Below are 19,640 nucleotides of genomic sequence, written 5' to 3'. Positions count from 1 at the left end.
CCCTTCGTGGGCTGACTGGAAGTGAAGGGGGTTGTTGCCGGGAGGAGAGACTGTGCTCTGGGTTGCACTGGCTGTTGCCTTATGGATGCAGTAAGCATCAAAGAAGTGTCCAAAAAGACACAACCACGAGGAGAAGTTGGCTGTCCAAATCCTGAGTGCGTTTCAGCCCTTTGTTGAGCTGGCTCAGCTCGTAGCCTTGAGGACGACTGCAGGAGTAAAATTTACTTAATTGATAAGAAAGTTCTCCTTGGGTCCCCTGGGTTTGCTTCCACAACAAAATAAGCATAGAGCACAAGTGATAAAGACACGTGTTCTGAAATGTTGTCCTCTGAGAGTGTTTTACTGTTGGAAGATGGGCCGCGTGAAGAAATGATGAATGATAAGAGCTAGAGATTGCGGTGTCTCTGTAAGGATTCCAGCTGTCTGCAGGAAATACTCAGTTGTATTTGTACCGTAAGTATGAATGGCAAGGAAAGTACTCTTAGGGAAATTTGAGTTGAATTTGGAGTTCCTTAAGGTTTCAACCATTACATTTATATTGCTTAAATCTTTGACCTCCAGTGGTACCACTACTGTAAACTTCAGCAACCTGAGGTGGAGAACTTAATATTGCTGCATGGTGACTGTGTGGTCAGGCAAAAAAAAAAAGTTCATGCTCCAGGGGCTTTGTGCTCTAAAAATAGAGATGATACAGCTCACATACATAATGGATGATCAGAAGATGAATTTGCTGCTAAGCAGTGTAGTTAGATGTAGTTAGAGTACTGATGCCTTTCAGAGCATTTTTAATTTAGTGCTTAAAAAACAGTGGTTTTGATATGTAACACTCTACGTCTGTGTTTCTCAGTGCCTTAAAAGGTAGTTTGTAAAGCACTTAACCTCAGATAAGGTTTGAGGAATATACATTGTAATGATTAAACCATCGCGTTTCTCAGTTATTGGATTATTTTTTCCTTACGGGTTTCTTTGACACTGTGCTGTGTTAGTGTCTCTCACAAACCTGGCTCTGTATTCATAACAAAGAAAATTACAATTTCTTTGCAATGGCATAAAACACTGCACGTTTTATTTTTGCTGTGTAGACGTACTGCTTGGGTTAAAATGGATGCTTACGGTGTTAATGCTTTCACTCGTGTCACTGAGGCTCTAGTTGCTCTGTATTTTTGAGTTCCCAGGTTAACTTGCTCTCCTGGCAGCCTACGAGCGATGCAGCCGTAGTGCATAGTGAAGCAACTCCTGTGCTCTGAGCTACCAGCAGCCTCTTTCAATACCTGTTTCTAGTTAAAAGTGTAGTGCTTTTTTTTTTATAACGATTTCTTGATGATTTCCAAGAACAGCTGAGAATTTTTGCAGTAGGCATTAACCGGTCTGGTGCTGTCAAATTGAAAAGGGTACGCTAAGATATTTGGCTCTGAAGTATTTCATTACTGTTCTGGCTATAAAACGGAATTAGTAAGAAGAGAGTTCAACCTGCCACAGCTTATTGCAGGGATATTTTCCCTTTCATTTTATTGCCCTTTGAGGATTTGATTTCTCGTTACGATAATACAATTAATTAGTTGCGATGTCTCCCCAACACCAAGCTGCAGTCGCTGTTCTGCTTTTACGAATGTTAAACTTGGGCAGGGTAGCAGTGGGAAGGCGGAAAAAAATCATGTGCCTTTTAAAAATTTCCTGCACCTGTAGTTGACAGGCATTTACATTAAGTAAGCTTTGAGACAGCTGATAATCCTGGTTGCATGTTCTTCAAACTGGAATCCTCTGCAGCCAGGAGCTGAATGTTAGAGCTGGAGGTTTGTCACAGGTGGATTTGTGGCAGCCTGTATGGCGTGTTTCACCACATAGATTTGCTAAAGAGTCCCGAGGCTGGATTGCGTTTTTGGGGTGGCATTGCTGGGGTTCCGGCACAAAGCAAGGCAGAATTCGTGCTTCAGTGTAGGCAGCAGTTTGTCTTCAATCCTGAAGATCCTGACCAGTAAAACTTCAAATGGATTTAGTAGATGAGCAAGTGCCTGTACATCAACTTTGCCATGGCAACTGCTCTTAGCTCATGATGAATATGACAATTAGAGGGAGCTTGACTGAGCGAAGGAAAAAGACATGCAACCTTGTACCTAAGTTGGGATGAAGCACGCAGACTGGCAAGTAAAATGAGCTGTTTGAAAGTGATATTATAAATAAACTAGGTACAGGCCTCCTTTTCCCCTTTCCCTTGGTAACCTGCAGCAGCTTGCTTTCTTCCTTCTGATTAGACTTCAGGCGGCAGCGTGGTTTTGAGTTAGCTGAAAATTCTTGTCATACTGCACCTGATACATTAAGAGTTAGTAATCTAGACGATTTCAAATTAATGTGTTTGTGTGTCAGCACTCTTAAAGAAAACTTAACAACATACGTGCATTGTTTCAGTGTAGATTAGGAAAAATACCTACTACTTTCTCTGGTGGAAGTCTTTTTTCTCAAGCCTCTCTTCTCCCTCTGTTTTCTTTGCAGGTGTTCCGCAAGGATCTCATTAGTGCCATGAAACTACCGGATTCTCACCATGTTAACCCCGATGAATATTATGTCTTTGCGGACACATGGAAACAGGAATGGGAGAAAGGAGTCCAAGTTCCAGCCAGTCCAGAAACAATTCCACAGCCTTCTCTCAGGTAACAGAGATTACACATAAAGCATGTGCACGGAATGTGAACTCAGAGAAGGTGGCCTCTCAGAAAAGAGGTGGTCTAAACACAGTCACGTTTCCTTGTTGTTACAGTTAAATCTGCAATGCAGCAGCCTCCAGGCATTCTTTTAAGCCAAGCAAGCACCAATTTGGAAGACATTTCTGTGGCACTTCAGATCTGGTTCTGTCTGTATACCATGATGGTATCTACATTGCAAGTGTAAAAAGGGGATTTTATTTTTTCCTGAGTCACGTGGTGCTATGGGTTAAATCTGTTTTCTCTTTTAAGTGTGGAAAGTTAAATTAAAAATAAACCTAAATCTTGCATTGTTTTCACATTACTTGAAAAGCCTCCCTATAAAGCATGAAGAAATAGAACAGTAGGCACTCAGGAATAGCTGGTACCCGATAAAGCTACTCACTTGTTCACATAATACAATTTTTGTTGCTGTTGCCAGAGCTTTTAACTCCTTCTGCTATCTTTTTCCACAAATAGCTGCTGATCATTATACAAGTTCAGTGATGTCAGTTTCAGGAGACGGATTGTTTGTCCTCTCATATTGTTTTTAGACCAGGAAAAGGTGACAGTGTAATCCTGTAACCTTTCCTGGTGGAAAAAGTGTGTTTTAGCATAGAAGTATTACTGCCAGCATGGTCTTCAAGACGAAGATAAATGAATTGTCCAGTGAAAGCGCTGATGCCAGCATAATCTAATTTCCACTGGGGCTATTGTCAGTACCAAGTTATTAAAAATAAATATATTGCATCTCATACCAGCGGTATTATATTAGAGTTAAAAACTGATATAGAATGGGCTGGACTAGAGAAAAGAAAAGCTCACAAGGGAACATGAGAAAAAATGAGCGAGGTGAAGGGGGGAAGAAGAATGGCAGGGGAACATTGTGCTAACATTGACAACCCACATTGTCCAGTTAGAATTATGTGGGATACTGCTCGACTGCTGCCTGCTCCTGCTTTCCTCCTCTTGCCTTGTTTCCCACAGCTTTTCTTTTCTCCTGGTGCCGGGGAGGGCGAGCTCTGGAAAGCATGCAGAGCTTCTCACGTATGGCACTGTTCCATTCAGTATCTCCCTGGCTTCCTTTCACATGCAGGGTCTCTTGCATTAAATGCAGAGAAAGACAGACTGACTTTAGCTAGCTAGGGTCACTCTCTCCATTCTCATAGGCTAGTTTACTAGGCAAACGCTAATTTTTATCTCTTAAAATAATTGAAAGGTTAAAAACACCAGTATTTTTTCCCCTTGCTTCCTGGATGATTTTTAGCTGTTTTTTCCCCTTTACGTTTTTGCTCAGCAACAGAGTTGTTCTTACATAATAAAAATAATACATTTGTAATGTGGATGAAGTGCCACGTATAAAATACGGGTAGACTGCTTAACCCAAATGAAGAGCAAACATCTCCTCCTCCTCCCCCTAACTGCAGCAGAATAAATCAAGCTTTCCTGAAAAAGCTGGAATCCTGAAGATTATAAGCTGGCAAGATTTCCTTCTATCGTTTAGGAAGAAGATAGAACAAAGATTGTAGGGTTTTTCGTGCATAATACTTCCTGTGGGTTTCAAAAACATTTGCATCGCCATGCTAGTAGCATTTGTTAAGTTGAAAATATTATGCACAGGCTTACATTTTAAAAATGATTCTGTATACGTAGCAAACCTTAACATATTTCATGTGAAGAAATGACATTTACAGAATCCTGTCTTCCCACCCTGGCTTCACTCACAGGCTAGTTTAAAATCTGTGAGATGCTAGATTTCTTTGCACTTGATAACAAATATTTCATGTCTTTCAAGGCTGAATCTTAAAAAGCTGTAGCTAACTCTCCATTTCCTTTTTACTTTCACGTGTAGGGTTGTAGCAGAAAAAGTAAAAGAAGTACTGTATACACGACCCAGGAAGTACATCCACTGTTCCAGCCAAGAGCCCACAGAACCAGGTTACATCAACATTTTGGAACTGGCAGAATCTGTGTGTCGCTATGACTTGGATGATATGGACATCTTTTGGCTCCAGGAGCTAAACGAAGAGCTTACTGAAATGGGTAATTTCACAACATGTTCTAGTTTTTAAAGCAGCAGTTAACTGCTGCTGGTTGAGTAGTAGTCTGCTGTGTGAGATTTCTTAAAGATCTTTGAATGAGAATTGAATGGAAATGCTAGGAAAAACGAGGTAATGAACATCTATAAAAACGTTTAAAATGAGTTGCTGGATCAGTTAGTGTTTGATGTTTTACCTGTTGTGCCTAAAAATTTCTTCACGTCCAAAATCATGTGCAACTTCTGCAGACTGATACAGGAGGGAAAAAGCCCAAACCAGGTGGAATTAATTTTAGGGATTTAAAGGTTAAAAATATTGCGTAGGAAAAACATATGCTTCCATTTTTTAAACTTGAACATATAATTGCTACAAAATACAGAGTTCTGAGGAGCTTACATGCTGGGTTCTTAACAGAATAATTAAGTTGCACACATGCTAGCCCATTTAAAATCTGCTAAATAAACTTTCTTTTGTTTTCCACACAAGTTGTGGGTATAGAAGGCTTTGAGGGGCAGTGAACTGTGGAAAATAATCCTGGAGATATTACTGGAATAACGGGGTGGTGGTGGGATAGTCTGTGCAGCTGGTGCTCTTCCATGGATGAATGCAGCTCAGTGAGCAAAAGGGAGATACTTAACATCTCCTGGATCTGCTTGTCAAAGAAGGAGGAACTAGATGGGGTGGGCTGATTGATAGTGGCACTGGTTGTAGCAGGTACGAAATAGTGGAGACTGAGATCCTGAGGTGAGCAAAGAAAGGAAATAGCCTTCTGCTCCTGGGCTTATGGAGAGTAGGCTTCTGCTTATTTGGGAAGCTGCTAGGTGGGGTCAGTGAGGCAACTCTGAAAGGTGAAATTGCTGGAAAGAGCTAGCAAGGCTGTAAGGACAATCTCCTCCAAGCACGCGAGTGATCATCCAGGCACTCAGGAAAACGAGTAGTTAGAGGTGTCACCGGCTTGGTGAAGGAGGGAATTCATGACAGAGCTCCAGAGCCTTCCTTGTGTAAAAGGAGGATGCAAGGACAAGCTTCCGAGGCATACTGGGTGCTGTTCGCAAACACGAGGCTTTTCTGGGGCTGAACTGGACATCCGTGGAGATTTTCAAGGTCTGACTAGGTATGTTTGTGAGCAACCTAATCTGGATTCAGTGCTGACCCTGCTCTGAGCAGGGAGCTGGGCTGGATCCCTCCAAGGTCCATTCCCACCTGAATGATACTGTGATCCTTTATGTTCAGGGAGTGAAAAAATATCCTGGCACTGAAGAGAACAGTTTAATACCAGAAGGCACTTTGTTTCAGTAGTCATTTATCTTTTCCATCTCCCTGTTTATCAGTTGCAACAAGAAATCAAAATTAGCAGCCATCTTCTTGTGCGTAGTCCAGCAGTTAGTGATGTCTTTTGTCTTATGTACAATCCGAACTTCTACTTCAGTAGTAGTTCTGTTTGTATTTATAAAATCCTGCTAAAATTAGCCAGTGAATGATAAAAGACCTTTTGTTTATTTGTTTTTAATTTGTCATGTGTATGCTGCTGTAGTTGCTGGAAGTTGTTCTTTTTTTCTGCCTCTCAGACTGGGTGAAAAGCACCTGACTGTCTCCCAATTCCCCTTTCCCCGTTCTGCACTGTAGGATGCGGGCCCCTGGATGAAAACACAATGGAAAAGACGATTGAAGTGCTGGAACGGCACTGTCATGAGAACATGAATCATGCAATTGAGACTGAAGAAGGACTGGGCATAGAGTACGATGAAGATGTCATCTGTGATGTGTGCCGGTCCCCTGACAGTGAAGATGGGAATGATATGGTGTTTTGTGACAAGTGTAATATCTGTGTCCATCAGGTCAGTGCCTGCAGAGATGTTGACACTGTCCTCTGATCTTTGTTTACCTTTGACGAGTGTGGAATTTGAGCCAGTATTAAATGTGAATGTGGAGGGCTTTGTGATTTTCTGGGTAAGGAGGGTGGTGCAATACCAAGCTCAAATTTTGTACTCTGAGAGTTACAGTAGATAAGTGGCCGAGCACAGTCTGTGTGTGGACCTCTGTCGTCCAGTAGGAGCATGAAGCGTCCTCAGGACTTGCAAGTACTTTCTCTGTGACCATAAACCCCTTTATTAACCCTCCATTTGAAAATAAACAGGGTGGAGAGTGCTGCCTGCCTATATGTAGAGAACTCAAAGATCGCTTGTTTCAGAGCTGGGGTTTTTCCCTCCTTGATTGACTTGTTAACTGGCCAAACAGACTGTCCAAATTTAGCCACCTGAAACCACATGTAGGTGCTTTAACAGGCCGATCTTTTTTTGGAAGGCATAAGCACCTGCAAGAGCCGAGCACTTGGTCTGAACACTGCTGATGTTCATGGTGTTTCAGATGTAGCCAGGGCCTCGCTCCAGCTGAGCTCAGCCTAGACAGACAGAGGTATCTTCATAACCAAAAAGTGGAGATGAGTCCTGTGGTTTCTGGCATGTCCTGTTTGAGAAGGGATTTTACAGCTGGGGTGCCAGCTCTGGAGGCAGCCTCTGCTCGTGCCTCTTTGTAAGTAATGATGAATTTGCAGCAGGAGGCTCGGGGTTGCCCACTAGCTGGAGCTGGTGGCCTGCTGCCTCCTCACCCTGCCCCTTCCCCAGCCACAGGGGCCAGGCCTGCCCAGCATGAGCCGGGGAGTGTGCCTGGGCTAGAGCTAATCCTAAGAAAGCGAGCAACCAGAAAGAGTTATCAGTTTGATTTTTAATCTGGATGGGCCCTGGTTCACCAAGCAGCCTCATCAGGTCTGTTCGTCATCACGCCGCTTGGAGGCAGGGAGGAGGAGTGCGAGAGATTTCCTCCTTCACAGTGCCCTCTCATGCCAGCTCAGACAGATTGCCAAGTTACTGGTTTGGTAGCCTAGGCCGCCTCCACTCATTAGCTGGATTAAATTAGGAAATGGTTTACGTCCATTTCCAGCCTCCTATATGTGATCTTTTGGTATAATGCCACTTCTGCATCAGTAATAGAAAGAGTGTTGGTGGGAATGTGCCTCAGAACAGGAAAAAAAATAAATCACTTCTAAAATTTAGATTACAGCTCCCCCTGTTGGGTTTTTACAACAGTCAAACATGAAAATAGCGTTTAGGTTAATCTGTCCTGGTGTTTTTGTAATGTGGGATTTCATTCGGGAAAGTCCCCCTCTCTCTAGGCATGACAGGAATGTGCAGTATTTGGTGATACTGCTTCACAGTAGGGACCAGGGTCTTAGAACCGGAAGGCTGGGGGAGCAAGCACGGGGATTTTATACTAGATTTGAATCTAAGGCTGGTTACAGCTGGCAAGGCTTTCAGTCTTACTGTTCCCAGATAGGGTGTTGGGAATGGCGTGATTTCCTTAGAAAGCAGCCCTGTTGATAACGCTTCTTACTGTGGGTGGTTTTGGATACACTCAGCTTTAATATGTGTGTATATTCAATAGGGTACATCTACGTACATGTGTAGTTTGCCATTAGGAACGGCTATGAATGTGAATTAGAAAGCAAACTACATTTCTTCTTTTTTTCTTTTTAATCCTCAAATTTAGAAAAAGGTAAGAAATTCCTCAGTTTTCAAGGGGTTAAACGCAATATTCAGGGAAATAGGCCTAAAACCCAGCATCTCATAATTCCAGTATATACTGTAATTTTTCTTGCAATATTATATATAAAGTCAAATGATTGTCAGAACTGTAACCACAAAGGTAATTTAATACTGTATGCAAAGATCTTCAGAAAAATCTTCAAAAACCAGCTCATTGCTTCACATCTAAGTAGAATTATGTTAGAGTGTAAAGTTGTTAATGATAGGAAATAGTGATTTTTTTAAGGAAGGGTTACATGCAGAAGCTAATTTAAAAGAGATGTCTGCGTTTTTTCCTTCAGAAACTTAAAAAGTCATTAAATGCAAAGATGAAGGTTCTTAATGGCAGCGTTTGTTGTTCGGTCACAATGGCTGTTTTATGCTGTGAACAAATACCAAGACACATACTTTAAAAAGAAGCAGGCATAGAAAGTGTTTGTTTTATAGGCTGTAAATCTCTTTGATCACCTGACTCCTTTTAAGGTAACGAAATTGGAGAAGGATTAAGCAAAGGCCAAACCGTGCCTTTAGGATCTGAAAGCTTTGTGCCGTATGAAAATTAATGCTTGGATGTGAAATCCTATTAGCGCAATGATCTCGATCCCTGTTTTCTTCCCAGGCGTGCTACGGAATCTTAAAAGTCCCTGAAGGGAGCTGGCTGTGCCGCACCTGCGTTCTGGGGATACATCCTCAGTGCTTATTGTGTCCCAAACGAGGAGGTGCCATGAAAGCCACCAGGACAGGGACCAAGTGGGCACACGTGAGCTGTGCCCTCTGGATTCCGGAGGTAAAGCCGAATTTCTGCCTCGTCCTTTTGTGTTGTGGTCTCTCCTCTTCCTCCTCCTCCTCCTAGTTCCCTCTGCTTTCTCACATTCTCATGATTTTAATGTATCTGTATGGGTTAGTCCTGGGCTTTATTCTGACGAGTCTGCAGAATCTGTAAAGGCTGGGAGAGAGTCCAGCTTATGTTCTATTAATTAATCCCTTTGTCGTCCGTTCCCCCAGCCGATATACTGAGCAAGCACTCCTTGGTGTCGTTATGGTATCTGAGTGACCTGCTGGAAAGGCTCACTGATGTGAGATAGCGTTTGCTGCGTAACTGCAGCTTCATTGTCTCTCTTAGCTCCTGGTAAATGTGTGAGCTCTTGGTTAGGTGTATAATTTGCACGAATACATTCACTTTTTTGGTCTGTTCTGTTTAAGAAGAAACCCAAACATATTGAACATATTGCATGGTTTGTATTGGATGGGCTCTGAGATGGGGAGATGTTTGTAGTTAAGGGCTTTTTACACTGATTTTTTTCTGAATGGTGGGGAGAAGAAAAATCTTATATCTTACGTTATATTTTATAAGAAAAGGCTTTTTAGTTACATGGACATAAATAAAGTTTAATAATGAGGCTTTACACTTGCTCTATTTAGAATCAAGTTTAGCATCACATTATAGTTGTGTAAATTGGAATATTCACTCATATAGATGGGCTGTGTGTTTAATTTTGTGCTCAGAATGATATTTCTGATTTCTTTCTGGTAAGAACCACAGATCCATTACAGTGGATAGTTTAGCATGAGGCTGTAGCCGCATCCGTTGGCACCGTAATATCAAGGGGATGCCTTATTTCTCAAGCCTTCTGCTCCGAAGCAGCCAGGCCTTGCGTTTGCAAAACTTCACGAGGAAGATGTTAAGATTCTGGATGGTTTTTTTTAACATGGCAGCACGATGCAGTGTGTGTTTCCTAGCTCTGTCACAGGCATATATCTGATTTGCAAGGAGGTTATCTTTGCAGTTCTGCTTTCCCTTCAGGCCAGCGTGTACTTCCTAGTGTCTCATCCACCTTTAGGGAGAAAGGAGTAGAGGGGAAAAAAACACAAAAGATTAAAATATATAAAAATCTCCTGACTTCTGTACTTTTGAAGTGCCTGTCTCTGAGCAGACTGGTTTTCCTTAGAGGTCCTTTCTGCATGCGGTTGCCTTGATGTCCTTCGCAACAGAAGAGGAACAGGCAGGTTTGGAAAGCAGCTGACTACAGGACAGGGAGCCAGTGCTGCCTTCTTGCCTGCCCACCTCCCTCTGGCTGAGGGAGGGAAGCCAAGGGAGTACCCAGGTGGGAGAGCTGAAAGCCAGCTGCTCCCACAGCTGTCAGTGGCTCTGGGCCTCAGGCACCTCCTCCCCTCTGCACCAAAGCCAAGTGTGTCAGGCGTAGCAAGGAGGTGACACCTGCCAGGAGAGGTGGGAAACGCCTCTTGGATCCATTCATCCTCTCTGTCCCCTGCATTGTTGTTTGTAGGAGGAAAAAAACTAATCAGTCACCAAGGAAGCCAAAGAAAGCTTTGGGAATCTCTGTGAAGATGTTGGGTTCCTATCTGGAGAATCACTGTGGCCTTATGTGATCAGTGGACTGGAAAGGTCCAGAGCTTGAAGACCTGGAGATACTTTATGGCACGATGCATATTCCCTTGGAACTCCCCCAGAAGAAGCAAACGAATTATAAAATCACTGCTACTTCCCACTGTGCTCCCAACAAAACAGAGCAAGGCAGAACGCAGAGAAAAGTGAGCCATAATCATGTTTGTGGTAAAATGTTCAAAGAGGGACTTGATGAGTCACCAAGTGTAGGCTAGCATGTTGCACGCAGTTGCTCTGGGTATTGTCCTTCATTAATTCATTCAGCACTCCCTTAAAATGTTTGTTTTGTTTTCTTCTCTCCCTCCCCTGGTAAGCTAATGGTGTCAAAAGGCTTTGTTGACCTTCACTTGGCTGATTGAGACATTTGAAGGTTTTTACTTTACAAAGTGCCCTCATCGTTGGTTTATATCCTTTTATTCTTCTGCCATTATTGTCTTTTAGTGTAAATGTCTCTTCTATGTTTTCTTAAAAGACATTCTTTGACAAAAAGGAAAAACTTTGAGATCAGAAAACGTACACTGTTCTGAAGTTCAAGATTTTTCTGCCTTAGAGGACCCGCTGCAGACACATCTTCCCTCAGTCAGCGTGTTGTCAGCTGAAGCACAAAGCCATTTTTCCTTGCTGCAGCTGGAGAGGTCTCAAATGCCTGTCCTTAGCTGCTGCTGCACGTGGCTGCGCTCCAGCCGCTGGGCCGCCGATGCAGATATCTCATCGCACCCAACGCGTGGCTGCTGGTGGCAGGCTACCAGCGGAGAGCAGGGTGATGACGGAGATGTCAGCTCACCGTGTAAGTCACAGAGAAGAGGCTTCAACAGCCCAGTGTTCTCACTCTCTCCCACTCTTGTGACTTCTTCGGAGTATGGCAGTCAAAATGTGACCTGACGCAACTTGAAGGAGTAACAGAGGAGCTACATGTTAAGGCAGACAGTCGTTTCTGTCTTGGGAAGGGAGGTTTTGGGAAATGGAAAGGTTGGCCTCTCAGCTCTCTGGATCCCTCGTGAACAGCCAAATTCAAACAAACTTTGCCTTGACTTCTCTCTTTGAATATTAGAAACACGCAGGTGGCATGAGGCCAGTAGAAATAAACTGCACCTGACTGTAAGCGTCTCTTTGTGTTTTTACAAAGCGGGGTAGTGTAAACAGGCAGCATTGCAAGCCAAAGGGACAGTATTTCTGATGTAAATATTTCCTGCCCTTTTGAGTCCCCTCTGGGGAAGCAGCAGGGAGAGCAGTAAAGGGGGGCAGAGAGCGAGAGGGAGGTGTGTGTCAGTTCCCAGCTTTGGCTGGGGCACACAGTGGAAAGCTGGTGCTACCCAATGTTAGAAGGAAATCACTGAAGATTCCTTTTTGAAAGGAATAAAGACAGCATGGCAAGTTGATGCAACCCCTTAATTCCCACGGGAAGTCTTACCTGTTGATTCTGGTAACTGGGACAAGAAATGTGGTCAGTCTCTTTACAATATTGTTTCAGAAACACCTGGGCAACTTGTAACCAGCTCTGTTTTGAGCAGCAGCAAGGTAGGTTGGTAAAGGGTCTTTCATTATGGAAACAAAAAAGCTGCTTTTGACATTTAGGAGTGCTGAACGTGATTTTGTGGAACAATTCAAGAGTTTTAGGACAGCTTTGTCCCTTTCCTGCTGATTTATAGGAAGTCCACAAAAGATGAAACTGTTCCTCATCTCTACCTGATGAATGCATCACATACTGCCTCCACATTCTCCTTCTTGTCCTCTCCGGGATCTCTCTGGAGCATCCCGCTACCTTTCTAACAAAGATTTCTCAGAATTAGGTTTTAGTTCTGGCAGATGGGTCGCAGCTTTTTTCTTTTCCTCATCTTGCCTTTTTTTTTTTTTTTAATAATTTGAACTGACAGTTTCTCCCAGTATCAAAACAGCGATTGATACTGCTGGCTTCTAGGTGCAAAGTCCCGTTGGTTTTCCGCACCAATCCTTCCGACTCTGGTTTTGGCCCAAGAGAAGGCTGAAGCACACCCAATGATGGGACTCGTGGGTTCTGGAGTTCAGTGACGTGCGCTTGCGCCTGTCACTGGGCTGAATGGAAATGTCACGCAGCGCTGGCTGACCTCCGTCTATTCCAGAAGATGTGGCTTGCAAGTGGAGGATTGGAGGTTGAAGTACTATAACAAACATAAATCTTATTTGAGTCAGTTTTTGTAGTTAGTCTATGAACTGCTGATCAACTTCCTAGAACATGAAAATGATGAACCAAGTAATCTATTGCAAAGCTGTCTTTCCCACCTACTTGACTGATGGTCAAAACAATGCAAAAGATAAGAAAGAGTAACAAAAATACTCAGTTTGAGCATAGTAGCTCTGACTCTCAGACTTGATCAGCGTGGCACTGCTGTCTTGGAAAAGTCTACCTCACAGAGGTTGTCTGCCTTGCTTCCTTAGGGATTAAGCAGGTTTTAAAATGAGTGTGTGCATCAGGTGATTGCTGAAATACCCCAAAAGGGAAGCTAGCATACCCAGCTTAGTTTGTTGGCCCTTGTAAAGGCAACAGTTTAATTATCACGTCTTAAGCTAATTGTATGATGTGGATTTCCCTAGAAGAGCCTTATTATGTTGTTGGAAGAATAATCTATGAAAATTACTGTAATGTAATGCTCTTAAGCTCCTCTTAAAAAAAAAAAATTTCAAATCTCAGCCTTGACTACTTTCTTAAGGAATCAGTTTTATTCTGACCTCACAGTGCCACAGAACATGACCTAGAAACCTCCTTTCTTTGAATTCTTTGTTTTGACCCTTTTGCGAAGAGGTCCTTATCCCACCACCGGTCTGCTCTGCTCAGGTCAATCACTCATATGAAGCATGGAGATCTTTCTAGCTAGAATTGCACTGTATTTCTGTTTCAGGCAGGTAGCCCTCCTTAGCACACAAACGCTAAATTCTAAAAGTGTTTCTTCTTTGTGTAAGTGTCAAAATCCAAGCTTTTGGAGACTGGCATCGAGACCGGCATCCTTGGAGCAAAACAGTTGTCTCTGAAATTTTCTGCCACGTGCCATTTTGATATGCCCAGTTCTGCATGTTGACCATGCATACTGGCCAGTTCTGTTTCTGCCCTTGAATAAATCCTGGTGGTCAGGAGTATCTGAGGGATGACTAAGGAGATACTTCATCTCTGTTTTGATGTCCAAATTACGGAGATCAGTTTTGGTTTCACAGTATGGACAACAGACAGCTGAGAAATTTCTGTCACAATGGATACGTGAACCTTAGTACAGCAAACAATAGGAAAAGGTACTTACGATTATCTGAAAATTTTTCTTTCTTGTAGTATTAATATCCATAATCTGGTCCACCAGAGACAAATGGATCATCCAGACTAAATACGTGAAAACTGGCACAGGACAATATACCGTGCTTTGCAGTAAGAGGAGTTTGTTGCATTCTTTCTCAAATAGTACTTCATGCAATCTGTAGTTAGGAAAGTATATTAGAGTCACCTCTCGCACCGGGAGCGCTCAGTGGAGGTAAAGCCAGAAAGCAAGGCTTTCCCTGGCTGCTGACTGATAAATCTGGTTCTGCCCCAAATTGTGAGCTGGCAGAAGTAGCTCTTTTAGTGGATCTGTGGATCTTAAAAGAAGGAAACTTTTCAGGTAAGCGTGAGTAAGTGTTCCTGTTTTGTTCTGACTAGCTTGCATTTTGGTACTTTTTAAATTAGATCTGTTTAAGCAGCACAGAAGAAAAATACAGAATTGAAAGGGAATAAACTTTGCCATCATTTACTGTAGTCTCTTAAATGGTTCATAACAAGGCATGCTGCAGATGCCTAAAATCTTCTGAAGAGTTGCAACTTCTAGTCACCAGGTTAAACTAATTGTATTCCTCAACATGGTTTTCTTCATGCAGGATCTTCTGGGGAAGAAGCTTCTGCTAAGAAGCACGAGCACATAGATGTCTGTGAATGAGATAAATATGTGGTCATGCTTCTTGTTCTGGTATTAGCAGAGAGCTTGTTTTTATTGCCTTGGTAACTGTTTTCCATGCCGTTTTTTGTTTTCAGGTTAGTATTGCTTGCCCAGAAAGGATGGAGCCGATCACAAAGGTGTCTCACATTCCACCAAGTCGATGGGCTTTAGTGTGTAGTTTATGCAAACTGAAAACTGGTGCTTGCATTCAGGTATGTACTTGTTTTCCTGTGACTCTTGAGTCTGTGAGATGGGGATTATTTTTTTTTTAATTTTGTTCTTCCTGTATTTGGAGATGTTATGATGAAGACAGCTGTAGGATAGCTGCCTACTTTTTCATGGCTGTTTGCTAACAAATTAGTTCCCTAAGCACTCCAGTGTAGAGAGTTAGGAGACGGTCTGAGTTGCCTTCTTTTGAGCAAGCCTGAGAAGTGCAAGTACTGGTAGTATGTAGATCAGAGGTGGATCCTTCCACGGAACGCTGTTCAAAAATGAGAAAATACAAAGTCACATGATACCAGCTTGGAAGAGATCAACAGATACTTCCAAGAGTGCTTAGGAGATGTGATTTGGTAGGGATAAAAACTTTGATGTAATGAGGATATATTTTTTTCTGGTTTATTGCTAGTCTTAGTGACTTCAGTGTTGTTTTCTTTTTTCTTCCATTTGTAGTGCTCCGTGAAAAGCTGCATCACTGCCTTTCATGTCACCTGTGCCTTTGAGCATAGCTTAGAGATGAAGACTATCCTGGATGATGGGGATGAGGTCAAGTTCAAGTCGTATTGTCTAAAGCACAGCAAGAACAAACAGAATTCGCTGCCTGACGTTGATGAGCATCCCAAAAGTATGTCAGACCAGAAGCAAACGGAGAGCGAGAAAACCAGTTTGCGAGCCCAGAAACTCCGAGAGCTGGAAGAAGAGTTTTACTCACTCGTTAAAGTGGAGGATGTTGCAGCAGAACTTGGTCTTCCTAAACTTGCTGTAGACTTCATCTACAATTACTGGAAATTAAAGCGAAAAAGTAACTTTAACAAACCATTGTTTCCTCCCAAGGAGGATGAAGAAAATGGCTTAGTGCAGCCAAAAGAAGATAGCATTCATACTCGCATGAGGATGTTCATGCATTTGAGGCAGGACCTAGAGAGGGTAAGAGTTCAACTGGTGAAGTTTTGAAAAACTGTGTGCAGGTGATCAACAGCTTTGTCTTTGGACAAAAGTGGGAATGGGAGGAGCACAGGGAGATGATTTTTAAAATAATAATAATAAAAGGTAAGGCCTTCAACTCCATTCTCGTGATATACTGCATTGCACACTGCAGAGACTTTGAGGAGCTGTCCCTTTTCAGTCCAGTGAGATCCAATGTGAAAGCCATGCTTCCTGACTTGCTTAGAGGTTTCTCCTTTACATATTTTAAGATGCATGTTTCTGCCCACAATGGGCATATTTGGTAATTGACTCGTTGGTTTCAATATAAATAGAGTAAACTTATTTGAACGAGCTGTGGTAGTTGCTAGTGATACTCTTTAGGTGTTCAGGACAAAAAAAAAAGTTACTTTATGAAACAAAATAAGTTCAAACAGTGAAGGAATGGGGCAGGCTTGACAAATTCTTCTCTTCCACGTTGTCATGGCATGGAGGGACTCTTGATTTGTACTTAAAAATGTGCTTTATAATGGTTAAGGTAAAATGGTAAATGTTAGCTAATTCTGGGTGTGGAAAAATCAATTTGCATAGGTAAAGCAGCAAGTATTCTTTGGTGAGTGTGTGCCTTAAGCTTTTGTAGAATTCTAAAAATACATTAAAACATCATCATGGTTTGAGGGCGACTGGGTGAAGTTCCGGGTGGTTAACTACCACAGAGGCTTCTTGGCTTCACGGACAAAGAAGAAGAATGCTGGCCCGTGCTCAGACAGCTTCCCGTGACTTCTGCTTCAGGTCCCTTACTCACCTCTCCTCTTGGGCAGCGTGCTGGTGTGGGCTAGCCCTAGGTAGCGGGCAGGCTGAATCACTGCTCGCGCTCTTGAGCTGGACGATTTCCCTGCACATGGCTGCCCGAGGTGCTGCTGTTGGTGAGCAGCTGGAAAACAACCCGCCGAGTCTAGCACTGCTTGTGGCTTTGCTGAGCAGGATGAAAAGGAAATTATCTGTTTACCAGTATCTAGCTGGGATCTTGGAGATCGCTAGCCAGCGCTTGGAAAAGGTGGAGTTCTTGAGGAAAATCCAGAGTAGGTATTTCTTCTGGCAGCCCCACAGAGTGCCGCCTTCTGGCAGCTGGTGGGGGAGGAAGCCAGGCTTGTTGCCACCTGGGGCTGCTGATCACCTGTAGTTTGCAAGAGCTTAGAGATGGGTAGTGAATCTAAGGCATATTCAAGCTTGGATCTCTTTTTCCAGGACTTCAAATGTGGGTCCTTATTAAAAAAAAAAAAAAAAAAAAAAGCTTCGAATGGAGGGTTTGGTGGGTTTTTGTTGTTGTTTTGTTTTTGTTTTTGTTTTTCTCTTTCAAGAAAGCATTTCAAGCTTTTTCTTGTGTTCAAAGAGTGGTTGGTTTGCATCTAATTGTGCTGAAATTGATGCACTTACATGGAGTAGAAGTGCTTCATAGTTTGAAATGTCTTTCAAAGTTTCTGAACAACTCGTGCCACAAAATTTCCTGTTTAGTTATGTCTTGGGATGAAAATAAATTTGGGAATTTTGGAATTTCCTTCACGGGGAGAGAGGTTCCAGTTTCTGAACAGCTCAAGTTAGGTGTTTGGGAAGTATGCTTGGCAGATATCATTCAGCCAGCCCCTATGTTTTTTCTGTGTTGTGCCTGCTCTTTCAGGTCAGTATTACAAACTTGCAGTGCCTCTTCCTGTTTTCCTTACACTAGGTGGAAATACTGCTATTAATTCAAACAAGCAGTGAAAGTAGAATTATGTGGAACTGCCATGCAGTCTGAAAATAAACTGCTGAATGCATCAGCCAAATGTGTGAAAGGCACGAGAAGCTGCAGTGTTCTTTTAGGGGTGATCTACATGTTAATTATGGTCTAAACTGGCCAGCTCTATTGGGTAGCTTTGTAAAAAGGTATACTTTCAAATGTTGCAGTAATTCTAAGAGAAACAAACTTAGTTTAGCTCTTGAAAATCATTCTGTAAAGAATTTCACAAGGAAATTCCAGGAGACTGGAGTACTGACCAGTAACGTCCCCAGCATAGCGTGTGGTTGAAGTAGGCTTACCAACAAGCAAGTCGTAGAGATTATGTGCTTTTTCTTTTGACTAGCATTTTGTTTGCTTACTGTTCTCGTAGGTGAAAACACATTCTGCTATCTTGCAGAGTACATTCAAGACATTCATTAAACTGGTAATTAAAAAAAAAATTCAGGATTTGTTTTAAAGTCATGGTTACATATGTTTAGTATCATTCATGAGATATTTGCCAAGGGATATTGCTCATAAAATGTTTATAATTCTGTTGTGGATACATTTTTTTTCTGTCAATTTTTTTTTTTAATTTGATGCTAAGTCTCGTATTATTTCTCGGTAGGTAAGAAATCTCTGCTACATGGTAAGCAGGAGAGAGAAACTGAAGTTGTCTCACAGTAAAGTACATGAACAGGTCTTCAATTTGCAAGTCCAGCTCATTAATCAGGAAATTGCTGCAGGTAATCACAGAAGTGTAAAATATGTACAAATTATAACTGTATATAAACTAGAAAATTCTGTGTTCTCATTATGTTCTTGCATAGTGTTTTAACATTTGAGAGCTGCCTTAAAAATTGTCTTCAAATATTCAGTCAATGAAACTACCAACATACACGAAAGACTTTAATGTTTTAACATCTTAACTTGGATCTTTCATTCTTGGGCATGTGCCTATAAGTTATCAATCACTGTGGAATCCACGTAGCAGAAATGAGCTGATGGTGATCTCTAGGTTTTTGCTTCTTTGGGCTGCTGTTTTATGGTGCCGTTTCCCCACAGCAAGCTCTGCTCTCCCACTGAGAAGTTCTTTTGCTTGCTGTGGTTAATTTCTTCAGGCAAAAGAGAAGAGTGACTGATAGGAATGGCTGCTCTCGTGTTGCCTTGAATACTTGATGAGCAACATGAAGAGGCATTTCTTAGCTTGTGATCTCAGTTACTGTCCCTTCCTTCAAAAAGAGCCTAAGCACTCTGGTTTTTAACAGCGAGCAGTAACTGTTTTGGAATGTTGATGTACCGAAACCAGCTCTGCCCTTAATTTTTACTAAAATTGTGCCCTGAAATGAGGAACACAACATTTGGAAAGAGGAATAGTATATGGTATAGTGCAATTGCTTTTTTTTTTTTCCTTAATTGGGAAGTCAGCTATTTCTGCAATTGTGAAATAATGATCTTGATGTTCATTCAAGATACACACTGTGTTTTTTGTAACCAATTTAGAGTGAAGCCTTTGTGGTTTTTTGTCTACCCCTGAAACGTGGATTAGTTTCATTAGTACTGACAAGGTGGTGGTTTTTTTTGTTTGTTTGTTGTTTTTCGGCTGGTTTAGATCAGACTAGCTCTTTGCGGAAGCAGCAGTACTCTAAAGCACTTTGATTTTGTGTAAATAAATTTTATTAGAAATGTGTACTAAATTTACGTCTTTACAAAACCAAGTGCTTTTTTTAAAACTTAGTAAAATATTTTGAGAGATATTTTGCAATGGCAATGTGTGTGTACAATATAATAAAGACTCACACATCAGAGTGAAAAGACTTTTAAAGCATAGAGAATTTTAGAATACAAAGCAGAGCTGAACCAAGTCCAAATTGCAACTCAGTTTGAAGCATTGTTTCTTCTCTATCCAAAGCTGAATGTGAACCTTTTTTATAGCTTTGTTGGAACTACTTCTGTCATGTCTCAAAACTGGTTCAATTCACCGGCTTAAAGCCCTGTAAAATGGCATGCTGTTGTTTTTTTTAATCGAAATGCTTACCTAAATTTTGAAATGGTGGACAATTTGGAGCAGTCTTCATTATTCTGACTTGTCTGTAATGTCCTA

At 42.0% G+C, this 19,640-nt stretch overlaps 1 protein-coding gene across 7 annotated transcripts in view; it reads left to right on the top strand.

The window, feature by feature from the left end:
• The window catches only part of JADE3 (jade family PHD finger 3), a 60,122-nt gene that overhangs the window by 36,912 nt on the left and 3,570 nt on the right, over positions 1–19,640 (top strand). For all 7 annotated transcript variants that reach the window (XM_040535112.1, XM_040535102.1, XM_040535145.1 and 4 more), the window contains 7 exons: positions 2,491–2,648; positions 4,531–4,721; positions 6,344–6,555; positions 8,918–9,085; positions 14,733–14,849; positions 15,310–15,783; positions 18,165–18,282. In XM_040535112.1, coding sequence (XP_040391046.1) covers positions 2,491–2,648; positions 4,531–4,721; positions 6,344–6,555; positions 8,918–9,085; positions 14,733–14,849; positions 15,310–15,783; positions 18,165–18,282 — 1,438 coding nt within the window. The remainder of the gene's footprint in view (positions 1–2,490; positions 2,649–4,530; positions 4,722–6,343; positions 6,556–8,917; positions 9,086–14,732; positions 14,850–15,309; positions 15,784–18,164; positions 18,283–19,640) is intronic.

This window comes from Cygnus olor, chromosome 1 (genome assembly GCF_009769625.2).
Source record: "Cygnus olor isolate bCygOlo1 chromosome 1, bCygOlo1.pri.v2, whole genome shotgun sequence".
NCBI classification, from domain to species: Eukaryota; Metazoa; Chordata; class Aves; order Anseriformes; family Anatidae; genus Cygnus; species Cygnus olor.
Note: the sequence above shows the minus strand (reverse complement) of the source record. Positions and strands in the feature narration are given on the sequence as shown.